Source organism: Callorhinus ursinus, unplaced genomic scaffold, assembly GCF_003265705.2.
Source record: "Callorhinus ursinus isolate GAN/ISIS: 27379988/994484 unplaced genomic scaffold, GSC_fseal_2.0 scaffold1, whole genome shotgun sequence".
Lineage (NCBI taxonomy): Eukaryota > Metazoa > Chordata > Mammalia > Carnivora > Otariidae > Callorhinus > Callorhinus ursinus.
This window is the reverse complement of record NW_027397063.1, coordinates 84,053,808-84,080,637: the sequence shown is the minus strand read 5'-3', so window position 1 is coordinate 84,080,637 and position 26,830 is coordinate 84,053,808. Positions and strand designations below refer to the sequence as shown.

The following is a 26,830-nucleotide window of genomic DNA, read 5'->3' as shown; positions in this document are numbered from 1 at the left end:
ATGTGGCTGGTGGACGCCGGCTCCCAGCTGGTGGATGCTGGCTTCCCGGCTGCCTATTTGTGTGCCAGGAGGGCAAAGGGAGGCCTCCGTGGAGGAACTCTACACGAAATCTCTCCCGCAGGAATCCGGTTGGCCAACAGACCATGTACAGTGCAGACTTTGTTTCCATTGCTTCTAGCAGCCAGCAGTGGATCCAGATGGTGGTTCCCAGTCCTCCAGGAGATAACACTCTTACTGATAAAGGCTTCTGGGGGACAGGCATTTTGGCCATGCAGGCACTTTAGCTCCTTGGGGATTTATTTCAAGGCACGGAATCTAAGATATGGAAGGAATCTGCGAAATTATCTAGTCTAACCTCCACATGTCGCTGAGAAGGACACCGAGATTATGAGAGATTTTGATTTACTCGAGGTCACACAGCCAGAGTCTCTTCCTACTGCATTACACTGCCCCTCATCTTACTCATTTGTTTTAGCCTATGCCCCTTCGGCCAGCCATGCGGGAACAATGCATGCAATAACCGTGATAGTCCATCTCCACACGAAGGGCGAGAGCGCACACATGGAGCACTGAGAAATGGAAAACTAGACCAGCAATGCTCTAGATAGAAAGTCCAGAGGTTTCCTTCAATACATAGGAATGAAACTTTGGCTGTGGTTCTCCCGTTTGTCCTAATTTTATAAAAAAGAAAGGGTGAGGAATATCTCTCTGTCTCTGTCTCTCTCTCCAACTGGGAGTAGAATCAGCAGTTCTAAAAACTGTCTCCTTTGTGCACATGCAGCATCGTCTCCATTCCTATTATGTCCTGGGTTTGAGTACAGCCCTATTTGGTATAGGCCATGGATCAATCTTCATCTATGCATACATGTTTTATTTATTTATTTTAAGATTTTATTTATTTATTTGAGAGAGAGAGAATGAGAGACAGAGAGCACGAGAGGGAAGAGGGTCAGAGGGAGAAGTAGACTCACTGCTGAGCTGGGAGCCCGATGCAGGACTCGATCCCGGGACTCCAGGATCATGACCTGAGCCGAAGACAGTTGCTTAACCAACTGAGCCACCCAGGCGCCCTATGCATACATGTTTTAAAAGGTGTAGTACACCTATGTCCTGATCTGGTAGTGGAAAACAAAAATTACAGACTTCGGAGTCAAGCATTTGTAGGTTCAAAACCAGGATTCAATGCTGATTAGCTGTATCACCTTCACTATTTACGCCTTAGAACTTCAGCTTTGTCATTTGTAAAATGGAAAAAATAATGACAACTGTAGAGGGCTTTAGTGAACCCATCCCCACAATTCCCGCCTCTCTTGTGCCTTTTACGTGGATATATTTGGATCCAAAAGTATGCTTAGTTTCTCACTGAACCGTTTGGTTCTTTCCTTTCCAAAAATGCTAAGAGAAGGAACTAAATGAATATACATTTCCTGTTTAAGGGGATTTAAATGTTTGTCCCTAGAAGCAACTTAAAAACAAGCATAACCTGAGAACATTTCAGGATACTTAGACTTCCTTCTTTCTCATCCCCTTTTGTTTTGTTTTGCTTTGTTTTTTGCCCTTTCCCTCTACTTATTTCTCTTTTGTCCGCCCTACAAGTATCTTTTGTAAAATGTACACGAGTGGCCCGTGGCTTCCACTGCTCCTCTGTCCCGGAATCAACTCTGTCCGGACCCAGGCTTTGGATCTGTGAGTGACGCAAGAAGCTGTTTTTGGCTTCAGGAATGTTTTTCTCTACGTTCTGACTCCTCTCTTGTTGTTCTTCTTTCCTCTCCGTCTTCTCTCCTCCTCTCTTCCCCGGACACCCCCACTGTTTCTCTCTTCCTGTTTTCTTAGTGTCTTCCCCCACTCCTTGGTGGCCAGAGCACTGATCAGTCTTAGCTGCTGTCACGATCTCACTTCTATCTGCGGCCCTTCTAGTCCGTGATTAAACAAGATAGGAGCAGCCTTCCCAAAAGACAGACAGTCCCCACAGTAGCCTGTGGGAGGCTGCCTGGTGAGGTCAAGTCTGCCAGTAAGAGCATTTCCTTGCAGCTGCAGGGCTTGGGAGGGCAAACTGACAAGGAGCTGCACACGTTTGCTGGTGACACACTGAAGTTGTTTTGCTTTGCCAAAACATGGGAAAATTCTGAGAAATTCCAGATGATTGCAAAACACATCTGACGGTCAGATACACAAAAGGCAGATAATGTCTAAACTAGGTAAGGACAAGTTGATGCACAAATCTCGCTTTGGGTCCAAACATCTTGCAGATTGGAAGGCTTTAAATTTGACAATTCCCAGTTGGGGATGATAAAAATTGAACTTTGCTCTCCTTAAACCCCAAGCCATTATGAGAAGAGAGGGTTCACTCAAAGTTGAAGTCAAACGGCTAGTAAAAAGCAGAAGGAAATGTGCATTATGAAGGAGCTTTAGAAAGGTTTTTAAACCAGTAAAGAAATTGGAATAGCTGGAAAGACAAAAGCGTATACAAACGATACCCATCAATGTGTCTGCAAGAGTGGTTCACCTTCACAGTGTAACCTAACGTACCTGTTGCATCGTCCCTGTTCGAGAAAGACAGGTGTCATGTTGATGCTAAAGAGGGGACAGAGCAGCTTTTCCTGTGACCCACAGGCGTCAATATTCTCGGGGATTATTGAGCCAGCGTGGCTGTGTGTCTGCGTAAAAGACCTTTCATTTTATGCAGTTCGCAAAGGTATTGTTTTTCCTTTTGTTCTCTCACATTTTAATTTAAAATTTTCAGATCTATAGAAAAGTTAAAAAAAATAAAGAACACTAACTTAACTAGTTTCACCAATAAGACATTCTCTTATATAATTATCATGTCATTCATACTCCCAAGACACTCAGCATTGATACACAATTATCTACTATAAAATCCATATTTATTTTTATTTTATTATTTTTTTAAAGACTTTATTTATTGAGAGAGAGAGAGAGAGCAGTTGGAGGGGCAGAGGGAGAGAGAGACTCTCCAGCGGACTCTGAGCTGAGCACAGAACCCGATGCGCGGCTCGATCCCAAGCCCTAAGATCATGACCTGAGCCCAAATCAAGAGTAGGATGATCCACCGACTGAGGCACCCCGGTGCCCCATAAAACCCATATTTAAATTTCCCCAAATATCTCAGCAATATTTTATTATCTTTCGTGACATGGACAATTTTTGAGGAGTCCAGGCTAATGCTTTTTAAAGTGTACCTGTAATCTGAATTTGTCAGATTGTTTCTTTATGATTAGATTCAGGCTAAACATGTTTGCCAAAAACACTATGCACATGATGGTGTGTGCTTTCCTTATATCATATCAGGAGGCAGTGATGTCCCTTTGTCCTGGTGTTGGTGATATCAAGTCTGATCATTTGGTTCAGGTGGTGACTGCCATATCTTCCATTGTAGAGCTATCATTTTCCGTTGTGCTTGAATCGGTTACTACACTGGGGTTAGCAGAGTGTTAATATTCTAATTTTTCATTCCTTTTGTATGTCTTAGATGGAATCCTTAGTCCTAAACCTGGGTCTTTCTGATGTCAAAGTTCATGATCTTTCTGCTACAGGAGCTACGTCTCTATACTATGTAAACAAATGAAGCGAGTCACCTGAAGCTGCTAGGACAATAAAGCATTTTCATTTCATCTCATGTTTAGAGCTCCATTCTCTTTCATCTTGGCAAAAACAGACCTCTTCTGGAACTTTGAAACCTACTTAAAAAACAAACAAACAAACCTGAGGCTGTAACACATGCAAAGCTATTTCCAGGGCTCACATGTAAAGGAACATATCTAAAGAGGTACAGAGGGTCGCTTGGGTGGCTCAGTCAGTTAAACGGCTGCCTTTGGCTCTGGTCATGATCCTGGGGTCCTGGGACCGAGTTCCGCATCGGGCTCCCTGCTCAGCAGGGAGCCTGCTTCTCCCTCTCCCTCTGCCTGCCGCTCTGCCTACTTGTGCTCTCTCTCTCTCTCTCTCTCTGCGTGTCAAACAAATAAATAAAATCTTTTAAAAATAAATAAATAAATAAATAAAATAAAGAGGTAGAGAGTGTCCAAATCAGCTTCTCTCCCTCAGTCAGCATCACTGACATATTCCATCTCTTTTGGGGGGTCTAGATTACATTTCTTTCTCTTCTTTCTTTTTTCTTTCTTTCTTTCTTTCTTTCTTTCTTTCTTTCTTTCTTTCTTTCTTTCTTTCTTTTCTTTCTCTCTTTCTTTCTTTCTTTCCTTCTTTCTTTCTTTCCTTCTTTCTTTCTTTCTTTCTCTCTTTCTTTCTTTCTTTCATGGCAAAGATGGATTGAAGAGTTTGGTGCAACTTCTGCCATTCTTTCCTGAGCAAAGATTGCTGGACCTCCTTGGGTAAGAAGGAAGGTAGGGTCTGCAAAGCAGCCAGCAAACACCTTGACTCCACCACCTTCACAGAGGATTGCAGACGTACCTTCCAGCAGTGCTGAAGGGGAAGCAGAGAGCCCTGGAGGGGCCAGGGGCCCTGGACGTGGGCAGGAGGGGGCAGGGCCTCTGTGAGCCTTGCTGGCTGTGGACACTGGGGAACACAGATGACATGGCTGAGCTGAGAGGAAGCCCTGGTCAGAAGCAGAATTATATTTTCTCTTCTTTCCCAGTAGCTGCCCTCCCTGAAAATCTCTATGCTTTAAAGAAATGAGCGTGGACAGATTCCTGCGGGGAAGGGGCGGCTGGTAAAACATCCACCGAGAAATCCCTAGCTCTACCTCTGTCCCTTCTCTTCGTTACATTAAGAGGCAAGGACGCTTCTAATCATGAATACACTCCAGTTTATAAGTCACCCCGGCAGCGTCAGGGTTAGCCTGTCAGTGTTACAAGCACTAAAAGAGCCCCCCCCAGATTAAAGCAAAAAAAATATTCTCTTGTGTTTGCCATCTTTGTACTGTTTAACACGAGTATTTCAACAGTCTTTATTTTCCAAACATGCAAACAGAGGAGAGTGATCTGACCCACAGTATATTGACATGTCACGTAGCTATAACCTTGAGATAAAAGTGAAGGAAAAAGTCAAAACAGCCCAAACCAAATACTAACACAAACAAGTCTTTCTGCAGCCCAGACCCTTTCCCTCTGTCACGAGGGGACACACTAACATTGGCACACAGCGGCGTGCTGGACACACATAGCTCTGGGTGGGGGCAGACCCTCGGGGCCGCAAGTGCCCAGCTGGAAAGTCTGGAGTAGTCATTCATGAATTCAACAAATGTGTGTTAAGTATCTACTCTGGGCCAGACCCAAGTCTAGGTGTTGGCAGCAACGTCTTATTACATCTAGGGGATGCATAAGACTCGCAAGGCCTCTACCCTCGTGGAACCTACCTAGTGGCATGAGGAAGAAAGAGAGAGAGAGAATATACTCCCACAGTGTTGAGAGGAGATGGGAAATAATGGCTATAGCAGAACGCTTGAGCTGCTTTCCTGGGTCCTGTATATCCAGCAAAGCAATGGCTTCAAAATCGGGGTCACCCGGTGGAATGGCTATTAAAGGCAGAAAGACAGAAAGAAAAAAAAGCAGAGGTTCTGAGAGCAGCTTCCCTCCTCATGGGACATGGAAGGGTCCTTTGGGAGCTGCGTAAGAGACAGTAAGATGCGATAAGATGATGCATAAAAGCAGTAGCAACCACAGTGCCTCTGTGCTTTGCTGAAAGAACTTCAAAGATGGACCGCCCAGTGTAATGATAGGGAAAGGAGGAAGCTTCTTCGCTATGCAGGGCTTGGTGCTGAGCATTTTACATGGATTGCCTCATTTCGTTTTCTCAATCACCACCTGGTGAGATAAACACTAATTTTATTCCCATATGAAGAAACAGACCTAGAAAGGTAAGTAACTTGCCCTTGCCCAAGGACACATCCCTGGCAGATAATGGATCCTAGCTCAGTCTCATGCCAAAATCCATGTTCTAAACCACTGCATTTCCATCCAAAAAATTATTTTTTCATCATCTTATTTAAGGGAAAGGCATTAATATTGAACAGGAAAATTATTCAGGTAGCTTCAGAAAGTGGTCTGTGTTTTCAAGATCTTATCTTAGTAGAGAAAAACATGTCCTAATAGTCAAAAGCAAATACGTATCCCTTTCTCAAATGCATGAGGAATTAAGAAATAAACTTTGACAGTTGCTTAAATGTACATAAGCCCAACATCTAAAATTTGAATTATGATTCAAGAATGATTGGAGATCCGTATTTTATTCAACTAATAAATTACTCCTCGAAGTTTATTTTAAAACTGCATACACTTCCATCTTTGTCCTCTACTTGATGATTGAATTAGTAGTAAAATAAGGTAAAGCTGGTCTCGTGAAAACAAGACAGAACTCCATAATGAAGCCTATGCTTCTTTGGGAATGAAACCATGTCAAAAATCTTTACCAAAAATTAAAAAATAATTGTAGTAGAATTGAACTTTGAAAGATGGGGAGAGGTCTTGTTTTTGCTCTAAATCATTTAAATTAGATGTAATGAAAAGTGATCGGGGTGCTTATTTTTACTTTGTTTTGTGGGAAATTGTGCTGGGAATGTGGATCTATTGTGCACAAAGGATGTTGGCTTTATGCTGGAACCACTAGGCAGGTTGAGTTGAGAAACAATTAGCTCAGTCAGCAAGCCTTTGAATCTGATTAAGCCAGGAAGTGGGCACTCCCCACGACAGGGCAGAATGAAGGGAATGGAGGCAGTAATCCAAAACAAGGAATGATTTCTCTCTCTCTCTCTCTCCTCTCTCTCTCTCACTCACTCACTCTCTCTCTCTTAGTAAACTAGTATTAGAATTCATTGTATCAAATTTATGCGAAGGATTATTTCATTACATGTTATTATCTTTGGTGAAACAAACAGAAGCTTGTTTCCAAGTAGATCAACAGTCCACATGTGTCATGGCTACTGTCTCTAAGAAACTTCTGTTTACCGAGGCCTGACATACCCTCATGTTTTGGTAACAAAACATCTTTGAGATTGAGGACCCAGGTCACAGAGGAAAACGCAGCGCCTATACGAGGCTGCTGGCTGAATTCTCCTTTTCCTGGGGGTTCTCAGTGTATTCTCTGGAGTTTTCGCTTTCTCCCCTGTCTCTTCTTACAAGCTTTGGTTCACCGGACGGAGTGTCTGGATTGCTTGTCCCATCTGGAACAGAGCTTTGGTAGGAAAATATTTTATTACATATATTGAGAGAACAAGGAAAGAAGGGAGGGAAAGAAGAAAAAGAATACATGTCCTTTTTAGGTTTTCCAACAATACAGAGAAGTCCAAATTCTACAGAAACTAGAATTTACCATAGAACGTTGATTTCCATTAGTTGACTCTTAAATGTAGGATCTTTCTGAATATCATTTTATCACATATACCATCATTTGTACTATAATGAAATGCTGTTCAAGAAATTCTTAAAAAGCTATTTTAATCTTCTCACCCTGGTATTCTGAGAAACTGGAATCTCTCTTGTGAAATTTGAATTTAGAAAAAAAATATAAACCATAAAAAATAATGTGAAAAATGGGGAACAAAAATAATTTTCAGACTAATGCTTGCACTGGAAACACTGAGGTGTGTCGACATGATCCAAGATTTGCAAGCCCCAAATCTCAGTTCTCCCACATTTGTCCTTGCATGCAACTGTGTGAACTGAAAGTCATTCAAGAAGCTGGGTGATGTACCTCTCGAATGTCACAGTTCATGAGGAAAGGGTGCGCGGGCCAAGTACAAGTCGGCACCAAGTAGGTGCTCCCTGTCTGCTGACTGAATGATTCACTGCACAAATGAAGGGTTGGCCTGGTACCGCAGCTCTCTGGGTCAAAGAAATGAACACATCTAGCCTTGCGAATCAATGTCTTCCATGGTGGTATGGCTTAAGGGGAGTTACAGAGGCTTGCAATAAATCCTTCTCTCATTGCTTCCTGTGATGCCTTACATTCACCATTGGACTCTAGAGAATTTCAAATTTAAAGGTCTTTTGATCTTTAGGAGTTTTCTATTAAAACGTAGCCACTCTTGAGAGAGGCAACATTTTAAGTCTTAAAAAAAAATTCAGCTTTTACTGGGTTATCACCTAAAAGTAAGACCCTAGACCATATCATTTTAATCTACTTATTAAATAAATATGTACTGATACTCTACTGCATGCTTGAGTTACAATGGTACACAGACAAACAAACAAGGTCTCAATTTTTAAAAAACTTCATCTAGTGGGGTTCAAGGACGGTGAGTAGATGGGAGAAAACAGAATGGTGGGAATGTGGAACTGAAGGAGGAAAGTGTGGGATGGTGTTTTTCTTTTTTTCTTTTCTTTTCTAATACATTCTTTTACATCTACCTCCCCAGGCTTGCCCATCTGCTCTTTACCCCAACTCCTGCCTGAAGCCATACGTTCATTCAAAGAAATATTTATTAAACATCTACTGGAATGCAAAGAGTAGGAAAAACATTTTATATCAGTACCAAGAATGTACATAAATACATCCCTATAATTCTCTCTAGCTAAATAGATAGAGTTTGGTATATATATATATATAACTAAATCTATATAACAAAAGTTTCACAAAACAATATTTAGCCTTCTGTGTGAAACGAAGTCTGATATTTTCTATTCCATTAATTTTTTTAGTTCTGATTTCAGAACTGACCCAAAGTTTAACAAAACCACAATTCTGGTCCAATTCAGCATCCCTTTTTCTAAATTCTTTGTCTATCCCTGCTGTCTATCATAGAACATCCAACAGATACTGAGATTTGATTAGGATCAAAAATTATTGAATATAGGTTTGTTCTACACCAAGATCTGTTTTATCAGTTAGACCCAGAGAAATGACAAGATCTGTGGCCGTGGTGCACAGATACTTGGTGGCTATTTGATTCCGAGATTGACAGCATGGGGAATTGGAATCCAAAAGATAAGACTGGGGAGATGGAGCCTACGTTTAAGTCCTGAGTCTGACATTTTTGGCATATGGCCAAGAGCAGGACCCTCCCTCAGCTAGTTCTTCATTGCTTTTACCTAGAACATGAGGGATTTTGCAGGTAAAGAGAGTCCGTGCGACACTATCTGACCGTAAGATGCTCAGTGAGAATGACCAAATTGAACAAAGCTTGTACAATAAAGGGCATCACCAGTTTTAAAGCTCTACACACATGCTGGTTAATACCATGCCTTTCGTTTGTGCTGTGAGGGAGGAAAATTTCTACCCTCCAGCGCAGGGAGGGTACCCTTCACATGGGGAATTCATTTCCTGCTTTCAGGGGGACAGAGGAGAGTCAGTGTTCTTCTTGCACCTGTTGTTTCCTAAATAACTTTAATTCAAAATAATCAATATGCCAAAGTCGCATACTTGGGGGCCACTTGTCCTCAATCCCATCAGTGCCCAAGCTCTGTCCAACCCTTCCTTCCTAATCTCTTGCCATCCGCTCACTTTCCCATTCCATTCCCTGATGAGCAGCTGAGTTCCCCCATCCTATTACCTGCCGGGACCTCATCTCTACCACCCTTCCCTTCACTCATTCCATTTCCTTAGCCATCACATGGCTCCTTGTTGTGTTCAAATATTCCAAGGTTTTTTATTTGCCTCAGGGCCTTTGCACTGTCTATTCTCTGCCTGAAGCCTCTTCCCACACATGGCTTGTTCCCTAACTTCCTTTAATTCTTTGAAGACATGTCACTTTCTCTTTGATGCCTTCCTTCATTACCCTCATTACCCTATTTAAAATTATAAATTTTATAAATTTATAATTTATAAAATTTATAAAATATTTATAATTTATTTATATTATTTATAAAATAATAAAATTATAAATCTCCCCCACAGAGAGATCCCCAATTTCTCATTCCCTGTTCTATTCTTTTCCCCATGGTCCTTATTACCATCTAATATACTATATAATGTACTTATTTATTGTTTGTTTATACCCCTCCCAAAAAAGTATATATTATACAAGGGTGGGGATTTTTTTTTCTTTTTGTTTACTGCTCTACCTGTAGCACTCGGAACAGAGTGAGTCACATACTAAGTGTTCAATAAATATTGTTCAATAAACATGGTTGAATAAGTGAATGAGTCCCATGTTCTGGTGGCACAAAATTTTTCACACCATTGAACTCTGATTAGGTTGCAAGGACTAAAAGTCAAGCTGGTATTTATACTAAAGCAGGAAAAAAATCCTCAGGAGAAGGAAAGCAATAAGAATGCTCTCTCTTTCAATGATGTCTAAGTGTGGAACAATGTGATTTTTTTTTTCTTTTTCTGGTGAGTTTCCTAGCGAACCAACAGTTCTATCTGATCGGGGTCAACTTCAAAAGGTCTCTGACTCATTCCACAGCCCTCTCTACCAGCCACTTTTGTTTGTTTGTTTGTTTTGTTTTGTTTTTAAAGATTTGTTTATTTATTTGAGAGAGGGAGAGGGGCATGGAGGGCAGGGCAGAGGGAGAGAGAGAGAGAATCCCAAGCAGACACCCCGCTGAGCTCAGGGCCGATGCTCCATCTCACAGCCCTGAGATCATAACCTGAGCCAAAATCAAGAGTCAGACGCTTAACCAACTGAGCCACCCAGGCGCCCCTACCAGTCACTTCTTAAGTTGCCTGCAGAATGAATCTTCCTCTGGTGGAAAGACAATTTGTACATTTCAATCATATTGATATTTCCTTTTACAAAAGACTCCATATCCCTTTTGAGACTTATAAAAGATAGATTTTTACAGGTGATATAGTACTTTGTATTTGTTCAGTGCTTTCATTCCAGACTTTCTAAATTCTTCGCAAATATTGGTCCTCAGACTCTCCTAGCTCTCTTCTGACAGCAACATGATAAGCAGATTTCCTACAATTTCTGAACTAGGTTATTTAAAGGCATCAGCTGCTAGAAAGTATGCAGCAAGGAGATTCAGTGCCTTAAGGACTGAGCTCTACTTGAATCCTGGAGAACGTGTCTTGGCAACTCTGGTGACTTAGTTAATGGCAGGCAGCAGCGCTGCACCCAGAATCCTGCCTGGAGACAGGAACTTGGGAGAAAGGCCCCAGTGCCCTGCTCAGTCACAGAAGGGACTTGATTATACCAACACTCGAGCCTCTTACAGCTTCAACAGTCCTGTGATTGCCAAACACCTGATGGCCAATTTTCCATGTGGATAGCCTAAATTTCTTTTTTTTTTATTATTATTTTTAAAGATGTTTGTTTATTTACTTGAGAGAGAGAGGTGGGGGGCAGAGGGAGAGGGAGAAGCAGACTCCCCGCTGAGCAGGGAGCCTGACAGGGGGCTCGATCCTAGGATCCTGAGATCATGACCTGAGCTGAAGGCGGACGCTTAACCAACTGAGCCACCCAGGTGCCCCTAGATAGCCTAAGCTTCTTTAAGCTCGGCTTCTCCCCCCAAAATCATATCACCACCAAAAGCAATGATTTCTTCTCCTGACTTTCCTGGTTCTGAACCCAATTTCAAACCCTAGAGTGACTTTTGACTCAATCCTTCCCTCCAAACTAGTGCTTCTCAAACTATAATGTGCATATGAATCACCTGGGGATCTTGTCAGAATGTATACTCTGATTCAGTAAATCTGGGATGAGGCCTGAGACTCTGCCTGTCTCACAAGTTTCCAAGGGATGACAATGCTGCTGGTCCTAGGACTGTGCTCTGGGCAATAGTGCCCTAAACCAACCTACCCTCAGCCCCACTCCTACCCCACCGCATCCAGTTCATTGCCAGCTAACTTTTATTTTTCCTGTGAAGCATATCCCTGTGCATGCTTTCCTCTCGTTCTCACTGTGAACCACCCCCGCTCAACTCCTTATCACTTTCCACCCCCACCCAGGTCTTATGCCTTGATAACTTCAATAGCTAAACTGTGGGAACCCATTCATTAATGAGTTATAAAATCAATCTATTGGGTAGCTAGCAGCATTTATAAAACATGGATAGAATAGAATAGAATAGAATAGAATAGAATAGAATAGAATAGAATAGAATAGAATAGAATAGAATAGAATAGAATAACAGAATAGAAGAGAATCGGTGTATCACACATAATAACGGTATTATGATTTTGGTTAGATATAAAATTTAACTTGGCCACGATGCAAAATATATTTCTTGCTATGGATAGAGGTTTAAAAAATAGTTTGGGGGGCACCTGGCTGGCTCAGTGGATGGAGTGAGCGACTCTTGATCTCAGGTTGTAGGTTCAAGTCCCACGTTGGGTGTAGAGATTACTTTTAAAAAGGTAAAATCTTGAAAAAAATAATAGTAAAGAAAAAAATTTGTTTCCAGTTTGAAGACCAAGTTCCTACAAAGACACCTAGGCCCCCCTGCATCCCCACCCAACATGCACATGACAACAGGCTCATCTTTCTAAACCTCCGCTGCGTCAGTCAGGCTCCTTCTTCAAGAACCTTCAGTGTTGCTTCATTGTCCAAACAAAGTTCAGATATGTTAGCCTGAATTTCCAGGCCCTTCTCAACCTGGCCTCATGTGGCTTTCAAGCCTGATTTCCTACTCGTTTGTGCCCAGAACCAGCCCTGCCCCCCATCTGGGCGCCTGTCTCACTGTCCGCCCAAGCTTGGCTGCTATGTTCCCATCTTTGCACATGTTACTTGAGCTGCCCAGACTGCTCTTCCCTCTGCCATCATCTCCCGCTGAAATCACACCCAGCCTCCAAACCTGCTTCGGCTCCTGTTTCCCCCATGGTGCTTTCATCAGCAATCCTTCCCCCAGAAGTGGTATCTTGTCACTGGCCTCTTGTCGCACGGAAAGCACTCACTCTTCTTGCCGCATTTGGTGGACGTTCTTCTAAGTGCATTTCTTTCACATCCGGACTGTAAATTCCAATGGAAGTTGGAACCATTATATCTATAATTATTACTTGGTGAGCTTGCTCATCCAATTTAGCCTCTCTGTGCCTCGTTTAGGAGGTAGGAGGAGGAGATCGCCATCATTGTAAGGATTAAATGAGTTAACACATGTCAAGTGTTTAGTGTCGTGCTTGGCATACAGTAAGTGCTCAGTAAATGTTAATTGTTATGATGCTGTCTGCACAGTGCCTATCACATCCCTCGATCGTAGTAGACCCACAATAGATGTTTGTAAGTGAATAAATTAGGGCATATTAAAATTATTCCTCTACAAGTTTCTATTTCTGTTGTGACTGCTCCCCGCTTCCTTCAATTCATCTGCTTCTGGGAACAGCATCCTTTACGTGGGCAATTTAAAGATTCAGAGGGAGGGCTCACAATTATCCCATGCAATTAGAGTGTTAGCAGCTTCTCTTGCAAAACCCAAGTCAAGTCCTAGGAACTGCCCCATGGAGCAGAAAGCTAGCCTGTCAGAAAGAGCTGTGGGAGGAGAGTGCAGGCGGAGGGCCTTCCTTCCTTCCAAGCACCTCCTCCTGGTCCTTCCTGAAACCTGGGTGCCCCGCTGTACCCAGCTCTTGTCTCTCAGACACTGCCTCTCCCGTTTCCTTTTCCCACTTGACTTCTCTTCCCTACCCGCAAAACTCTTCCTTTTACATTCTTTTCCCTCTCCCTAAGTATAATGTTTTTAAAAAGAAAAGAGGGTGCCTGGGTGTCTCAGTCAGTTGACTGTCACACTCTTGGTTCTGGGCTCAGGTCATGTTCTCAAGGTGGTAATATGGAGCCCAGCATCCGGGCTCCGCGTTCAGCAGGGAGTCTGCTGGAGACTCTCTCTCCCTCTGTCCACCCTCCCCCCACCCCCGCTCACGTGTTTGTGTGCTCTCTCTCTCTCAAATAAATAAATACATACATACATAAATCTTTTTAGAAAAAGAGAAGAAAGCAAGAAGAGGGAGGCTGTGACTCAGGGGACACCTCGCCCTCTGGCTCACAGGCACTGGGCGGGGGAGGCGGGGGAGCACCAGGAAAGATGGGTGTGCTTGCTCCTGAGCCACCACCGTCCACAGGGTGGATTTCACAAGTTACTGAATGGCATTCATACACCAGCCTACTCCATGAAAGATCTTTTCAAAGTTTTGTGTAAACAAAGCAAAATTCAAGCTGGCAGCTACAACAGAAATAACAGGCCACTGCAATCCTGCAGCATTTTTCAACTTTTGAAAGGAAAGCAACAGTTCGGGCTAAAGTAGTTAAGGCAACCTGGAATCTAAGCATCTAATAATGCCAGCTATCTACTTGGAGTTACACCAGCAGAGGAGTGTCTCTTTTGCTTTTCTCTTGTTTGGTCCAGTGTTTCTCTCTCAGAGGAGTGACGTGTCGATCAAGAGGGCCTTGCCTCTGAAGGCAAAGACCGGCCCCAGGCTCAGCATCAGTGCTCAATTGCTCTTAATAATTCTCCTGTTTTGTTGTGCTATTGACGCTGGCTCAACCTCCACAGTGTCCCTTGGAAACTTTCCTCTTGCAGAATCAAGCCAACCTCCTTTGACTACAGATGGTTCTGTTTTTATCCACTGGAGTTTTATGGTATGGCAATGCCATGTCTGGAATTTCAGACTTAGCTACACGAGAAGTTCTGTGTGAGCATACACGTGTGTGCTTCTCCCCGCCCCCCCAAATTCTCTAAGTCGGACATTCAAAATAAAATATGCCAGGAAAATGAAAAGCTGGATCTCAAAAAGACAAAACAAAACAAAAATACCAAACACCCCCTCCAACAACAACAACAAAAAACCCAGGCTGTCCACAGAAGCTACAAAAGCAACATACCCCAAAACCAAATTGGTAGCAACTGATTTTTTTCCCCTCGAATTTATTGATACTATACATACAGTCATATTTATTTCTCTGCCAAAAACCTAATTTGTAACTACTTTTAGTCCTGCCCTCATTCTATATCTTGTTTCAGGCACAACTCTTTCTGGTTTTCTCTCTCAACCTCAAGACATTCCTTGACCAGGAACAAATGATTTATGGGTCAGGAATAAGTGGTTTCCAGGCTCAGTGACCACAAAGGTCTCCTTCATCAGACTCGGAGCTGAGTTAAAGATGAGCCCAGAATTTTTTTTTTTCAATATATATTGCTCAGTTCTGGTGACACCATTCCCTCTTTAACTATTTTCATTCTGCACTTTGGGTCTTTTTCCCTCAAAGGAGACTTAAAAAAAAAAAAAAAAAAGCTCTTGAAAAGCTGGACGCCACTGCACCCAGAACGATTAACGTCCCACCACGCATTCGCTCTAATTATAATCTTTGTTACTTGAGAAACAGGAATCGCATATTTGCATCCCACCAGCAGGCTGAGGCTGCATAATCTCAAAAGAAAAGCAGAAAGTAAAAGATAACGCCGTTGCTGGGCAGGATTTCAGGGTTCTGTGACATGTTTCCTTTCCGGTTCCTCCCATTTGTAATTTTAGCAATTTGTGAGAAAGATGAACGGTAGACAATGAATCAAAATAAAACATACGGCAAGGGTTATAAAGCCAAGCTTTTACGCTAGTGACAACTTACCTTACTAGTGAAGGTTATAATTGTGATGGCAAAGGCAACACAGAAAATCAAAAAATGAGCTTGTATGAATCATGTCTGTGTGACACTGATGGCTTCTTGGCCTCATTGTCATCCCAGATGAGGAGGAGATCTGAGTCATAAATCCATTTAGCCATTTGCTGTTCTTTCTAGCTCATAATGAAGTTGTCAAACTGTGAGACAGATTGAATTTTTTCCAGAGGTACATTCTATCACGGATGTTATTTTTCCATTTCCCTCTCACAGGCCATCACGACTGGTATACTTCCGCTGTTGGCTCACAAAGAGTGGACCAAGAGATACCTGGTAAATATATAGACATCGAGTAGGATGGTTGAATAGGTTTGAAGGTCAAATCTCTACAAGTTCAGGATGGAACATAGAGAACTTGATTTCCAATTGTCATCGAATTCTGTCTGATTGATGCCTTAGTCTGATGGATTTCAGTAATAAACTAGGTTTTAAATGAATAATTTTGATCTGATTTCTTCTCCAAACATTTTCTACAAGCTCCTGTGATTATTGTAAATAAGTGTTCCAGTTTGGAGACAACACAACCGACATTAATGCTCCTGAATTTCATTTTGAATAAATGGATCTATAGGCTCCTCTGTTTTTAAGCATGTATTTTAAAGACTCAACTGCTCAGTTTGGGATCTCCTTCCAATGTCTCTGTTACTTCTCCCCCACCCCAAAAAAGGGTGAAAAGTCTATGATATCTTGCATATCAATAGTGTGAGCCAAGTAATCCCATGGTATAGAAAGACTACCTTGACCTGATCATAGATTTTCCCATGGCTCAAACTTTAATGTACGTGTGAATCACCTGGGAATCTAGTTAAAACGCAAAGTCTGATTCAGTAGATCTGGGTGACCTGTGAGATTCTACATTTCTAACAAACCTCTGGGGATGTCAGTGCTGCTGGTCCGTAGACCATGCCCTGATTAGCAAGGTGCTAGGACAAGCCAAGGATTCTGTGTACTCATGTTTGTTTTTCCCACCCCAGACTGGCTGTCAACATGTGATAGAAGAAAAACAAACACATGTTTGCTGAATGGAATTCATTTCAATTTTGGCCCAGTTAGCTGATATGTTATTCCCCCATATTGTAGATTCAAGAGGAGAACAAAATGGCCTAAAAGAGAAAGTTGTAATGCATTTCTCCTTAGCTTCCCAGTAAAAGAGATTAATACCTGACATCTTCTTTCTTCGTATTGCTGAGAAACTTTTGAAGAATTCAGTTCCCAAAGTAACAATTTGTTTTTGCTTTATTTTCAGTGGGAAACTAGTTTCACCTTTGTGATCCTGAGCATGATGCGATGTCCACTTCATTTTGCAGTAGCCTTGGAATCTGCTCTCCTTGGCCCATATTGCTTCTACTCATTTTCAGGGATAGCAGGGACCAATTACCTTGGTTATGCCGTTGCCCTTCCTTTTTCCATATGCAAACTTCCCATCAGCTCGTGTGGACCCACCACACTATGAAGAGTACCACCTGACACTTCAAGCCTTCCACCTGTGCCTGAGATTTGCCATGCTCTGTGTGTCCCTGACTGTGTTCATCAAGCTTTCTGCAGGACTTCTCTGGAAGAGACACTTACATGTAAGTTTCCAGAAAGGAGGAACCCATTCTTCTTCCATCCTGAATGCTAAAACTGGAAGTCTGCCATATCAGTACTTAATCTGCCTCTCTTATTTATCACTGTGTTTCCTATAACCAAAATTTTCCCACCCTTTTTACTTCTGCCCCAGCAGAGGCTGATATATACCAACATCAAATTTAGCTTTCTAACTTTTTCCCAGATGGCTAAGAATAATATTGATAATATGATAGTAATAGAAATATGAACAGAATGTTTACTCTCAATGTTCTTCCCATTTTACAGATAGTAGACTGAGGCTAAAGAGTTTATGAAACTTGCCCAAGGTCACACGGTTAATGAGTAGTAGGGCCAGATTCAGAACCCGGAGCTATTTCTCTTAACAGACCAGATATATCCTGGGCCCTCTTGTCACCCACCTTGTACCCTCTCTCTTCCTCTAGATCATCAAGATGTATGGTTCTGGCCTCCAGGAGGGTTAGAACAGAACCACTGGGAGTGATTTCTGATTCCAAATTCCTATGTCTGATACTGGGTAGCACTCCATTGTGAGTTGCACAGCCTCCTCCTGGAAAGAGATATTTCCCACAACAAACTCTTATACTGGCGTTATGATTCAAGTTAGTATTATATTAAGGTCAGGTGAATTTGGGTTATGTTAGCCAATTTTTTTTCCAGTTTGATCCTATCAACACAAATCAGCAAAGCCAAAAGACAAGAACTTGGCACTCTCGATAACTTTTGTGGTCAGACTTGTCCTCTTCAACTCCTACATAAGTCTGCAAAGGAAATCCTGTACATTCTTAGGAACAGGGTTGATTTTGCAAGGAGGCCTCCTGAGAATTGAGGCTCGCAGGCTGCTGTACTGCCAGTGCATCTAGAAGTTTAGAATGTGAGATTTCTCCCTGGCAGGGACCATCCCAACTCCCTAGAGCCCTTTGTTAAAAGGAACATAAACCCAGGAAAACCACACATTAAAGCATCAGCTACCCATAACCCCTTGGCATGGATAGCTAATCAGACATCTGGCTGCCATCTTGGGCATGACACCCAAGATTTAACATTGGATGGAAGGCAGAGAGAAAAGAATGAAAAAGTATCTGCAGAGCTTGGTAAGTCAGCCTCTTGGACACCTAATAGTGAGGCCACCTAAAGTGCCTGGAAAGAGAAAATATTAATTGAAAACAGAGCAAAGTTCTCCAAGTTCAGAATTTTGCCTTTGCCCATCTTGCTCAGAGCAGTTTCTTGGTGTGTGATTACTAAACTAGGTATAGGACACAACACAACTACAACATGTTTTTCAAAGTGGATCAATGTCAACAGAATCACCCATGGTTCTTGTTAAACCATATGTCTGGCTTCCATCCTGGCCCATTCTTACGGCAGAAACTCTGGGCTGAAGGCAGGGAATATGCATTTTTAACACATGCCCCAAGAGATTCTGGTCAAAATTCTCTTCCTAGCACAGGATTCTCTTAGTGTAACTTCTGGGCAGAATCTCCGTTTTCCCATCTGCGTAAAATGCAACAGTAGTTTGGGTGAGGGTTCTCGATAAATTTAATAAGCAGCAAATCTTTGGTGAGCGTTTTTGGATGACTTGAAACCATGTAATCCATGATGGTGGCAGATCATGTTTCATTAGCAAGGATGAGTGGCTGACATATTGGGATATGAATTTTTGTATTAATAAATACACCACTGCCCCCAAGGAGCACGTGTAGCTTGCACAAACCTTTGTTACTATGTGGGGCACCTTGGTGGTTCAGTCGGTTACGTGTCTAACTCTTGATTTCTGCTCAGTTCATGATCTCATGGGTGTGGGAGAGAGCACCACATCAGGCTCCACACTCAACATGGAGTCTGCTTAAGATTCTCTCTCCCCCTCTGCCTCTGCCCCTTCCCCCACTAGTGTTCTCTCTCTCTCTCTCTCTTTCTCAAAACAAATAAATAAAATCTTAAAAAAAAAACCTTTGTTACCATGTTACCATGTAGAAATAGCTACATGAGGCACAATTTCCAGCAGTGAAATAATGTATTGTTTGTCAAAATTCTAGAAAACGCACAACTTTCTTAGAAGAAATGGCAGATCACTTGTTAAGATACAGAATTCTACATGGTGATTCTGCATTTAATGAGCTTCCGTATTGTTATATTGTTAGGTTCCCTTCAGGCTGAAAGAGATAAGTAATATTTTTATTTTTTATTTATTTTTTAAATGTTTTATTTAAATTCAATTTAGTTAACATACACTGTATCATTAGTTTCAGAGGTAGAATTCAGTGATTCATCAGTTGCATACAACACCCAGTGCTCGGTATTTCAAGTGCCCTCCTTAATGCCCATCACCTATCAGGAAACTAAAGAGCTATGAAAATTTGTAAAAAAGAAAAAAGTGATAGTTTGATGGAAGATTTGGAGGAAATTGTAATTGTATTGCATTATAGAACAAAATCATTTTTTTCCTCAGCTCTGTAATAGTCTATATTATGATGGAAAATATTCACTTCTAAGAACTTTCCTGTAAATTCAAAAACATGTTTCCAGAAACAAATCAAACACTGCCTTAGGAATCACCATTCATTATGTCTCCGCTCTCTGTGTCTTTTCATTTTAGGAGAATTAGAGTCATCTTGCATCCCAGTCAGCTCAAGCTGTTATAGCAAAATACCATAGATGTGATGGCTTAACCAACACATTTATTTCTCTCAGTGCTGGAGGCCAGAAGCCCAAGATCAAGGTACCAGTATGGTCGGTCTTTGGTGAGGCCTCTCTTCCTGGTTTCTGGACAGTCACCTCACTGTGTGCTCACTTGGCCCTTCCCGTGCCTGCTCCTGGACAGAGAAGATCTCTGTGCTCTTCTTATAAGGACACTTATCCCATCATGGGGGACTCATCCTCATGACAGCATCTAAACCTAATTATCTCCCAAATGACTCACCTCCAAAGACCATCCCAGTGGGGATTGGGGCTTTAACATATGGATTTGGGAGGGAGACACTAACAGCTGATAACATCTCATTGAAGGTCACACAGTGTTGGTGTGTGAGCATGCAGTCAGCTGGTACCCAACCAAAATCACGGTGAGAAATGCTTGAAAGAGGCATAAAGGATGTGATGATTTTGATTAAAAAAATGTATATGAGTGCTACAGACTGAATGTTTGTGTCTCTGCAAAATTCCTTAACCCCCACTGTGATAGTATTAGGAGGTAGGGCCTTTGGGAGAGAATTAGGTTTAGTGAGGTCAGGAGGGCAGAGCTCCCATGACGGGATTAGCTTCCATGAGGCCCTTATAAGAAGATGAGGAGGACAGAGTTGTCTCTCTCCACCGTGTAAGGAGACAGCAAGAAGGTGGCCATCTGCCAAATAGGAAGAGGGCTCTCACCAGATGCTGGATCCGCTGACACCTTGATCTTGGTCTTCCAGCCTCTAGAACTGTGAGAAATGTTTGTTGGTTAAGCCGCCCAGCCTATGGTAGTTGGTGATAGCAGCCCCAGCTAAGACCGCGAGCCCTTCCAAGTTTCCATCCTGGCCCAGGATGGAAAAAGAGGGAACTGGAAAAGGAATATGAGCCCCCGCCCCGGCCCCCGCGCGCGGCTCCATGCAACACGCTGAAGTGACCTTGGCAGCTTAGGACTCAGTGCAGGGGGCAAAGAGCACCACATAGGATTAAGTTGAGAAAGCAAAATGCAAAACAACCATAGCCGAAATTGTCTACATTCTTGGTCCAGTAAGTAATAAAGTGATGGGAAAGGAAAGAATTGGGACACCAGACGCGCTACAGCTGTCCCCTGCAGCTACTCTGTCCCTCCTCCACGGAATGGAACGACTCCGGCTCCATCTGTTTTCCTTTCATTATTCATTGTTATGTTTGGGGTTTGCTTTTTTTTTTTTTTTATGAAAGGGGAAAGAAAATATTTTCCCCCTTATCATGTGATACAGTGGTTTTCTTTCTTTTCTTTTTTTCAAGAATTGAGAAATATTTACTTCCCATAAAAGATGGAGGTAAATGCTTTAAACAGTTCAAAAACATATGAGGACAGAATATTTATCAGCGGATGAGGCTCTTCCTCCAAACAAAAAACAAACGCAGAAATGCACTGGCTCCAAATCTTCTAGCGGATATACCCTGTATCATTAGCAATACAAAGGTGTTTTGAAACACATTCATCTATGACTCTCATCCTAAAGGTCTGAAACCTCATGTTGGGCTTTAGCAAGTTCTCTCCAGTGCTTCTGGGAACTAAATCCCCTCGGGGAGATTCAAGTAAACCTCAAGCAGGACCACACAACAGTCAGAATCCACTGTATTTCTTCCTCACCAGTTCCTTTATGTGGTCTCTTCGAAGTGGTCAACAGGAAACTCAGAATCTAGGAAAATAATTGCAATTCAGGGCATTAGCATTCCCTTTATCTCATTAGGTCATCTGGAATGATAATGGTGGTGACATGAGCCTGGGCAGGAGCAGGGTAATTGTAGATGCTATTTATTGCGCAGTTACTACTTGTCAGGTGCTTTACCTCCTTCCTTCCTCACAACCTTGCAAAGCTCATCAGCCCCGTTTCACAGATGACGACGTTGAGTTGGTCAGACGGAGTTAGGATTCTCTCCCAGTCTCAAAGGGTCTGGAGGTCAGGCTCCTCCCTGCTCGCCCACACCTCACAGTGTTTCTTCAGCTTTACAGACTCCAAGTGGTTTTGCACAGGCATGCATTTTTGTGGACAGCCTTTCTTATGTCTCTCACAGACAAAAATTAACTCACATATTAGAAATGGAAGCTATTTTTTTTTCCAGGATATTTTCATTTCATTTAATCAGTGAGACCACACCACGGGTGATAGCAACTTACGAATAGAGGAAATGAGACCAAAGTGTCTTTTGTGATGTATGAAAATAAGCTTGATATTTTGTCAGAGCAGAAGCAATAGGTGAGAAGGTAACTGGGCAACTGCTTTTTGTCATGTTTTACTTTATAATCATTGTGAACATCAACATGTTTTCCTTTTGACGTTCAGTCAGTTTAATCTTTTAATATAAAATATCCTACTGGGGTTTTTTCCCCCTTGCTTCTTACTTTTAATCTAAAATGGTATTATTATGGGGCACCTGGGTGGCTCAGTGGGTTAAGAGTCTGCCTTCAGCTCAGGTCGTGATCTTAGGGTCCTGGGATCGAGTCCCGCAACGGGTTCTCTGCTCAGCAAGGAGTCTGCTTCTCCCTCTCCCCCTCCTCTGTGCTCTCTCTCTCTCTCAAATAAATAAATAAAATCTTTAAAAAAAAAAAAACCACACAAGAAATTTTGGCTTTGTGAAAGGGCAGAAACTTGAGTAGAAATCAGAAGCCTCCATTCTCTATAATCATATAAATTCAGCTTCAACAAAGAAAACTGAATTAATACTAGTGAATATTTCAGAATGGCCATAATGGTGCTAATATGTGAACACAAAACCCTTTAGGAAAGTAACAGTGTTGGTTCGACACTTTGCTCTGTATTAATTAACCAGGAGAATACGCGGTGACTGTTACTGGGTGTTAGTGGGTTCATTCCCCCAGGAAAGAAGAGAGAGACACAGACGAAGTAGTTAGGGTAAAACACAATGAAGGCCAGGAGAGGTGAGGAATGACACAAGGTCACTTCCCCTCCCAGACTGGCCCTACAAGTCAGGGGCTGTGGACAAGGCAGAGGCTCACCCCTGCACGCATCGGTAGTTGTGGATTTGAGCTTCCTCATCTCAAAGACTACGGGGCTTGGCCAGGCGCATCCAAAGACCTTTCCATCTCCGTCTCAGTCTGTGACTTTCGTTCTTTCTTCCTTCTGTCCTCCTTCTCTTTCTTTTAGATTTTATTTATTTGAGAGAGAGCACAAGCAGGGGGGAAGGGCAGAGGGTGAGGGAGAAGCAGATGCCTCACTGAGCAGGGAGCCCAATGCAGGGCTCGATCCCAGGATCCTGGGGTCATGACCTGAGCCCAAGTCAGATGCTTAACCAACTGAGCCACCCAGGGGCCTCTCCGTCTGTGATTTTCAAGTAAAACTTTATTCCACTGGAGAAGATTAACATTTAGAAGAGAGGACTGTTTGTAGCAAGGAGTGGCTCTTTTCTTGTCCTAAGCCATGCCAATGTGTCACTGGGGTCCGTCACACTGCCTTTACTCTGCTAGCTCAAGAAGTATATATGCCAACTCTATTACTCAAGCAAGACGGGCATGAGAGTTGTTACATAGATCACTTTAATCGCTTTAGAAAAACACCTTTCTTTGCTCAATATTCAATCTGTCGGCGCGCCTGGGTGACTCATTCGGTTAAGCATCCCAATTTTGATTTTGGCTCACGTCATGATCTCGGGGTCTTGGGATCAAGCCCCACGAAGAGCTCTGCATTGGGCGTGGAACCTGCTTAAGATTCTCTCCTCCTTCTCCCTTTGCTCTTCCCCACTTGCACTCTCTCTAAAAAAATAAAAGAAGAAAAAGTTCAATCTCGTATCAAACCAACCAGAATTGGTTGTCTTTCTTTTTTAATTATTCAAGTATAATTAACGTACAGTTATATTAATTTTAGGTGTATGATATAATGATTCAACAATTCTATAGATTTCTCAGTGCTCAGCAAGAAAGTGTACTTTTTGTACTCTTGACCGCTTTTATCTACCTCACCCATTCCCCACCCCCCATCCCCCCTCTGGTAGCCACCAGTTTGTTCTGTGTTTAAGGGTCTGTTTTTTTCATTTGTCTCTTTTTTTGTTTGTCTCTTCTGTTTCTTAAATCCAACGTATGAGTTATATTGAATGGTATTTGTCTTTCTCTGACTGACTTATTTCCCTTAGCATTACACCCTCTAGATCCATCTGTGTTGTTGCAGAACTTACCATTATATTTCTAAATAAGTATGGAACTTAAAACTCCAATTTATATGCAAAAACATTGTTCCAAATTTTTTTTCTCTTATTTCATATAACTAACCTAGTGTCGTGGATGAAAAAGAAAGCTGCTGGGGCGCCTGGGTGGCCCAGTCAGTTAAGCGGCTGCCTTCGGCTCAGGTCATGATCCCAGGGTCCTGGGTTCGAGTCTTGCATCGGGCTCCCTGCTCGGCGGGGAGCCTGCTTCTCCCTCTGCCTGCCGTTCCCATTGCTTGTGCTCTCTCTCTCTCTCTCTCTCTGTCAAATAAATTAATAAAATCTTTATAAAAAAATAGATAAATAAAAAAAAGAAAAAGAAAGCTGCTACTGAAAGCAATAGAATTACTAGGTACTGGATGGTAATTAGGACTTATTTGACAAGAGGAGTATCTTGTATTCACTAGTATGTGACTTTCTCCTTGTCATGGGTTGAGGAATATGGCTCCAAAGCCCTAAATACAACATTCATTATTTATACTTGCCTCTCAACATTTATTGAGCATATATGATGTGCCAGATATTGTGCTAAGGACTAAAGGTAGAGACAGAAGGATGAACAAGACATAGTCTCGTCCTCCACTGACTTAGAGGAACTGAGGGAAATGTCACCTGGGCCAGGAGGACCAAGAGCCTAGATGAGGAGTAATGGAATTTGAATTAGAGAGTGTTAGTGAGCATGGAGAAGAGGTGGTGCATTTGAGAGATATTTAAAAGGTTGAATCAGTGGCGCCTGGGTGGCTCAATTGTTAAGCGTCTGCCTTCGGCTCAGGTCATGATCCCAGGGTCCTGGGATTGAGCCCCGCGTCGGGCTCCCTGCTCGGCAGGGAGTCTGCTTCTCCCTCTGCCCCTCCGCCCTACTCATGCTCTCTCTCACGCATGCTCTTTCTCTCTCTCTCTCGCAAAAATAAATAAATAAAATCTTAAAAAAAAAAAAAAAAAGGTAGAATCACCAAGATTTAGTAGCAGTTAGCATGTGGGACAAGGAAGGAGCCCAGGGAGATATAAAGGGGTTTCTTGACTATGAGAGACAAGACAGAGTGATTGGATTTAATCTGTGACTCCCACTCTCGTCACTTAGGGTTAATTCAGTTTCACATCTCATCATTAATAAAAAGCCATGTTAAGAACCTAATAGAAGGGGTGCCTGGGTGGCTCAGTTGGTTAAGCAACTACCTTCGGCTCAGGTCATGATCCTGGAGTCCCGGGATCGAGTCCCACATCGGGCTCCCTGCTCGGCGGGGAGCCTGCTTCTCCCTCTGACCCTCTTCCCTCTCGTGCTCTCTCTCTCATTCTCTCTCTGTCAAATAAATAAACAAAATCTTTAAAAAAAAAAAAAAAAAAAAAAGAACCTAATAGAAGGCATCAAGAGGATTCCTGTCTGGGATTCTAGACAGTGAGGTACTGAAGCTTGCCACAGGACACTCCACAGCTTTAGAGGGTCACACATCAGATACAAAGGAAGCCTTGCTTTGAGTTCACGATAAACCTTGTGCCGAAGAGCATGGGCTATAAGACAGTTTCAATCGAGGCCATATTTAACAACTTATCTCTTCTTTTCTTCTACTGATGTTCCCATGACAAAGATTGCCAATGAATGACCTGTACGTGGCCAAGCCCAATGGAATCTTTTCAATCTGTGTTTTCCTTGACCTCTCCACAGCCTTTGAAACTATTGACCACTTTCTTCATGAAATCCTCCCCCCTTTGACTTCCACACACCATTTTCTTTGGTTTTCTTCCTTCTCCAAGGCTTTTCCTCCTCAGTCTATCTGAAGACTCCTTTGCTCTGCTCACTCCTTAAAGTCTGGTGGCCTCGGTTTTCACCTTTGGGCTGATACCTCACACTTCCATATTTATAACCCAGTCCCTTCTCCTGCTCTATTGAGCTCTACATCGGACTATCTTCTGGACACTCTCCTGGGTGTCCCACAGACACATCAAACTCAAGTTGTTTATAATGGAGCTGATCATCTCCTTGTCCTTAACACCTGCTCGTCTTCCTGTGCCTCCAGCTCAGTTGCCAGCACTCATGACACTCAGGACAAGCTCATGACCCTAAGACCTAGAGTCATCCTTGACTCCTCACACCTGAGTTGATCACCATATCCTGGCAACTGCACCTCTTAAATATTTATTCACTGTGTCCCCCTTTCTCTGTCCCCCAGGGTGGCCCTGATTCAGCCCTCCATCTTCTCTCACTCATACATCTTTGCTTCCAATCTTGTCTTTCTTATTTTTTTTGGTTTTTTTGTTTTTTTAAAGATTTTATTTATTTATTTGACAGAGAGAGAGACACAGCGAGAGAAGGAACACAAGCAGGGGGAGTGGGAGAGGGAGATCCAGGCTTCTCACTGAGCAGGGAGCCCGATGCGGGGCTCGATCCCAGGACTCTGGGATCATGACCTGAGCCGAAGCCAGACGCTTAACGACTGACCCGCCCAGGCTCAATCTTGTCTTTCTTAAGAAGTATCCTCCACAGAGGCTCTAGAATGAGCTCTCTCAAGTTCAAATCTGCTCTTATTACTCCCCTGCAGAGTAATAGTAATAGTATAAGGAATAACTATTATCTTATGCTAATAGTATAAGTAATAAATATTATCTTATTACATCCTTCTGTGGCTCCCCTTAACACACAAGATACAGCCAAGCTCCTTTACGTGACATTCATGTGGGTGCAGCTCCTCTCCAAGAACATGGACTGACTAAGGTGAGCAGAAAAGTGGGACTGGGAGTGTGGAGGTCAAAAGACTAGCAGAGAGGCGGGGTGCAGTACTAGATGTCACTTTTACGGCTTCCTAGCCATAGCTAAAATCTTACCTAAATGTCTATGTCAGGAATATTTCAAATTTAAAAACAATTCACACATCATGAGGGAATTTACTGTGGTTATGGAATCTCGAGGCAGGGAAACAGAGA

At 42.5% G+C, this 26,830-nt stretch overlaps 1 protein-coding gene across 1 annotated transcript; it reads left to right on the top strand.

Moving 5' to 3' along the window:
• TMEM212 (transmembrane protein 212) lies at positions 1 to 26,617 on the top strand. The gene is given in 6 exon segments (XM_073882117.1): positions 1 to 128; positions 6,977 to 7,148; positions 15,668 to 15,727; positions 16,701 to 16,856; positions 16,858 to 17,025; positions 26,552 to 26,617. Coding segments are annotated over 6 exon segments (708 nt in total). The 3' UTR covers positions 26,576 to 26,617.
• Positions 26,618 to 26,830: the final 213 nt, after the last annotated feature.